The sequence below is a fragment of the Onychomys torridus genome, chromosome 14, assembly GCF_903995425.1.
Source record: "Onychomys torridus chromosome 14, mOncTor1.1, whole genome shotgun sequence".
Classification (NCBI taxonomy): domain Eukaryota; kingdom Metazoa; phylum Chordata; class Mammalia; order Rodentia; family Cricetidae; genus Onychomys; species Onychomys torridus.
Genome location: NC_050456.1, coordinates 28,693,356 through 28,698,182, shown reverse-complemented (window position 1 = coordinate 28,698,182; position 4,827 = coordinate 28,693,356). Strand labels below are relative to the sequence as shown.

At 38.4% G+C, this 4,827-nt stretch overlaps 1 protein-coding gene across 1 annotated transcript; it reads left to right on the top strand.

The window, feature by feature from the left end:
* Window positions 1-4,044: 4,044 nt before the first annotated feature.
* On the top strand, window positions 4,045-4,449 carry LOC118595710 (60S ribosomal protein L26-like). The gene has a single exon (XM_036206459.1). The coding sequence runs from the start codon at window positions 4,045-4,047 to the stop codon at window positions 4,447-4,449; it is 405 nt and encodes a 134-aa protein (XP_036062352.1).
* The last annotated feature ends 378 nt before the right edge of the window (window positions 4,450-4,827 follow it).

Genomic DNA, 4,827 nt, shown 5'->3' with positions numbered 1-4,827 from the left:
ATACACACACACACACACACACACACACACACACACACACACACACACGTAACACACATAGGCCTACATACATGCACACATGAACTCACACCAGAAACATAAAAATAATACTCCTTTTAAAGGCCTATGCATTTTAACTGGGGTTTATAACTTCTTGTTGACTTTCTATGGGTTCAAAATTGTATGATATCCCCAAATAGGCATGGTACTGCACATGCATGCCAGTGTCTTGAGTCCATACTTATATCCTGCCTCACTTGTTTCCATAGTTAGTGAATGCTGAGTGTTTTAATGTTCTCTGACTGGCCTTACACTGCTCTTCTCTAACCAGCATTTGTGTGGACTGGTGAAATGCACACATGAGCAGCCGAGCCCATGATTACAAAAGTGCACATGCAGCTGGGCATTAACATAAAGCTAAAAAGCTTCCTGTCCTTTACTGCAATTTCTTTTTTTTTCCAACCTTAAATTTATCCTCCAATATTCATGTGACCTTATGAAATACTTTTTAAAAAACAAATAAATGGACAAATTGTGAGATAATGACTTTCTAATAAGATGGAGAGCAAAATTAAAGGACAGGTCTTTTTCTTCTCCTCTACTTAATCTTTTTTCATTCTTCCAATACCCAGTTTAGTGTGCTCAATTAAAGATTTTCTAGAATTAATCTTCTGACTTTCCATTCCAAGTTTATACTCAGTAGCATGCTGTACCCTTCAAATACTTGTTTACCTCCATGATAGTGTTTATCACATGTGTATAAGATGAGGATCAGTGTGCTGATCTATTCCCCCGAGGTGATCCTGCCATTCAGTTCTCAGAGTCTAGAGTTTCCCCTACATTCCATGTGTTTTGTAGATGATGATTAGGAACTGTACCCACTTGAAAATTGGAGTTCCTTGTTGGTTCACTTCTGTGTCTATTGTTCTTCTATTACTTATTTTAAATCAGTATAGATCAGGTTCTCACTTCAAATTATGATTTGATAGCAGCTACAGTTATTATCTGGCCTTTTCAGAAGGACTGGGTTGGATTTCCATTCATCTCTCAGCTTAGGGAATCTTCTGCATAGAAAATATTCAGTTTGAATTCAGAAAACTTTTTTAATTTTTAATTCAGCAACTTATTCAAATTGTATTAAAGAAACTTATCCTCATTTGATATGGATTAACTCAATCTATGATGGAAGAGATTACCAGCTTATTTACTGGGCTGAGGAAACTCCTCTTTCACATCCCCTTCTCTATGATGTCAGTATTGGTCAGTTATGTGTGTTTGCTTGCTTGCTTGTTTGTTTGTGGTTTGCCTTTGTCTTATAAGCAATACTTTGTATACCCAAACCATTATGAGCTATTAGCAATGAATCCTGGCATGGATATATTTTACTGATATTTTCCTAACATCTGAGATCAATAGCCCTAAAGAGTGAGGTTGTATTACGATGTAAGAAAAGGATAAAGAAGTTTTGTTGGGAACTGGTGGCACTGAGTTCCTTGGAGGGCAGACAAAAAAGTTCCACATCAGATGTCCTCAAAAAGCCAGAGGGCAGAGAGACAAATGGACCTCAGATGTAAAATGAAATGGAAATCCAATTCCTTTCAGAAAATCCATTTGGCATTAAGTGAAGACAAGAGGGGCATTGACAAATTTCTCTAACTTTCAGATGTTGGGTGTGATCTGAGCAGTGTTCTTTTTAATAACCATGACGGAGGAGAAAAGACAGGGTGGCCATTTTTATCTTTCCAGCTCAAACCCTATTCTACTTTCAAATTTAACATGGGTTTCTACAGTGTAATATTTTGGCAAGATGTCTTGATGCAGACTTAAAGTGAAATCACTTTGGAAATTAATGCAATCATTTTCATTCCTCTTGGTTAGGATCGTACAATGTAGAAGAAAAATGCCATAATGTACAGAAATCCTCTACACAGACTATCTCTGTGAGGGTGCTTGGGATTTTAACTTCATTGTTCAGACCATTAGGGCTTCCAAACATATGAACAACACTAGGATATTGCTCTGCTATAGTCACCAAGCCAAATGCACCCAGTGGCATTCTGATGCTTAGCTATTATTACATTTTAAATTGACAATAAAAATGCTGCCGGACAGTTTATGGTATATAATCAAATCAATGTCACTAGAAGGATGAAGAAAAATTTGCAATTCAGGTCCTAAAGATATTATGAACTTTCCTCTGGATGATAAATAAAGGCTATAAAGGAAATACAGTTGATGTTGAAGATGAAAAAAATAAAAATAAAAATAAATAAATAAATAAATAAATAAATAATAAAACACCAGAACACTCCCCTTATAGAAAACACTAAATATTGTATAATGTTCAACATGGTTATTTACTTTGGTCTCATAACTACTTTGGAAAGTCTCTGAATCTTGTACAGTTTTCTTACTTCCACACACCCAAGGCCAATGCTGTTTACATAATTAGAAGCTATCCATCCCCTTACATCTTCACTGTTCTTCACACCATTATCAAGAGACATCAGGATCCAGAATCCATTAGCCTTTCTAATCAGTGATCTTGGAATGTACAGACATCCTAGAACATTCATCAAATAACAGACTTTATAGATCAGTTTTTAAAAAGAAAAGAAAAAGAAATAAAACAATGGAAAGACTAATGTAGTGATGATGTTTTATTTTTCTGACAAGCTCGTACTTCCTACCACCATAAAAGAAAAAGAAAATTTAGTTGTTTATAAGTAGGAAGACTTTCCTTTAAGGTCAATAAATTTAGCTTCCTGGAGAAGCTACTACTTTATCTTTAACTTCTTTATATTCAAGAGTTAAGGAGAAAAGTCTTTGTGGGAAATTGCAGTAAAAATCCTTTTTGAGATGATAGCACATGTTATTAGTAGGGTCTCACCATGGCTCGGGGGAGTCAGTTCTCTTTATACATCTACTGGCTACTTAATAAAAGTGAGACACTAATGCAGATCTAATGTTAACACAGTAAGAGCCTACTTCTCTGCCTACAATACCCTAAAGTCTAAAAGAGAAGCTGCTGTGGTGGTGCATGCCTGCAATCCCAGCACTTAGGATACAGAGGCACTAGGATCAGAAGTTAGAAGTCATCACTGGCTGCATACTGAGTTCAAAGTCAGCCTAAGCTACATAAGATGATGTGTCAAAAATGAAGGATAAGATAAAGATAAATAAAAGGCGAGATTAGGAGATATACTACAAAAGAGGAATAAATCAAACTGATTAACATTTACTGAAGAGACTCAGGAAAAGGATCATGGAGAGATTAGACAATGAAAGAGATCTTAAACTATGAGGGTAGGTCAGTCCCATTCAGGCTCCCTGGTTGTCAGTTCAGGCTCTGTGAACCCCTATGAGCCCAGGTCAGTAGATTCTTTGAGTTTTCTAGTGGTGTTCTTGACTCCTCTGGCTTCTACAATCCTTTCTCCTCCTCTTCTGCAGGATTCCCGAGCTCCACCTATTGTTTGGCTGTGGGTTTACATCTATTTCTGTCAGTTGCTTGATGAAGTCTCTCTGATGACAGTTGGGCTAGGCACCAATCTATGAATACAGCAGAATATCATTAGGCATCATTGCATTGACCCTTTTTCCTCCAGTCATGTTTGGTTCTATCCTAGGTCTCTGGATCATCCAGCCTCTGGGTCTTGGTGTTTCAGGCAGTGTCAGGGGTGGTATGTATACATATATATTACAGTTGTGTAGCTTTGTCCACTTGTAGAATTCCTCACAGTGGGAAAAGGGGCTGTCTCTGACTCTTTTACTGACGTTTGGAACCCTACTCCTCATACTGGGTCACCTTGCCTAGCCTTATTACATGGGGAGGTGCTTAGTCTTACTGCAACTTTGATATGCCATGTTTTGTTGATACTCAGGGGAGACCTGTCTTTTCCTAAACAGAAACGAGGAGGAGCAGGTTGGAGGGTGTGAACAGAGGGGGTTTGGGGGAAGGAACTGGGAAGTGAGGAAGGAGGAGAAACTGCAATCAGGAAATAAATAAATAAAATTTTAAAAATTGGCTGGATCACAGCCGCCAAAATGAAGTTCACTCCCTTTGTGACTTCCGACCGAAGCAGGAGCTGCAGACGACATTTCAATGCACCTTCTCACATTCGGAGGAAGATCATGTCTTTCCCCCTTTCCAAAGAGCTGAGGCAGAAGTACAATGTTCGGTCTATGCCCATTCGAAAGGATGATGAAGTTCAGGTTGTCCGAGGACACTACAAAGGCCAGCAGATTGGCAAAGTGGTCCAAGTGTACAGGAAGAAATACATCATCTACACTGTGCGAGTCCAGCGAGAAAAGGCTAATGGCACAACTGTCCATGTGGGCATCCACCCCAGCAAGGTGGTTATCACCAGGCTAAAGCTGGACAAAGACCGCAAAAAGATCCTGGAAAGGAAAGCCAAGTCTCAACAACTTGGAAAGGAGAAGGGCAAATAGAAGGAAAAAACGATTGAGAAGATGCAGGAGTAGGGGTGTGTCCTACACATCTTTCATTAAAGACTGCTTAAAAGTTAAAAAAAAAATTAAAATTCTTGTAAGCTGAAAATAATCAGGTTAATCTTTGTAGACATAAGGTTGAATGTGTGTGTGTGTGTGTGTGTGTGTGTGTGTGTGTGTGTGCACGCGCGCGTGCACTTCCCCATGCATGCATGGGGAAGATGAAAGAATGGAGAGAAAACATGACAGAAAATAATAAGAGTAGAGAATTAGAAATAAAGTTTGTGCCATATCTCAGCAACAGTCAGTATGCAATCATTAATGTTTTTGAGAGGAAGATACATAGATCAGGAATGCATTGGGGAAAACCATTTTTAA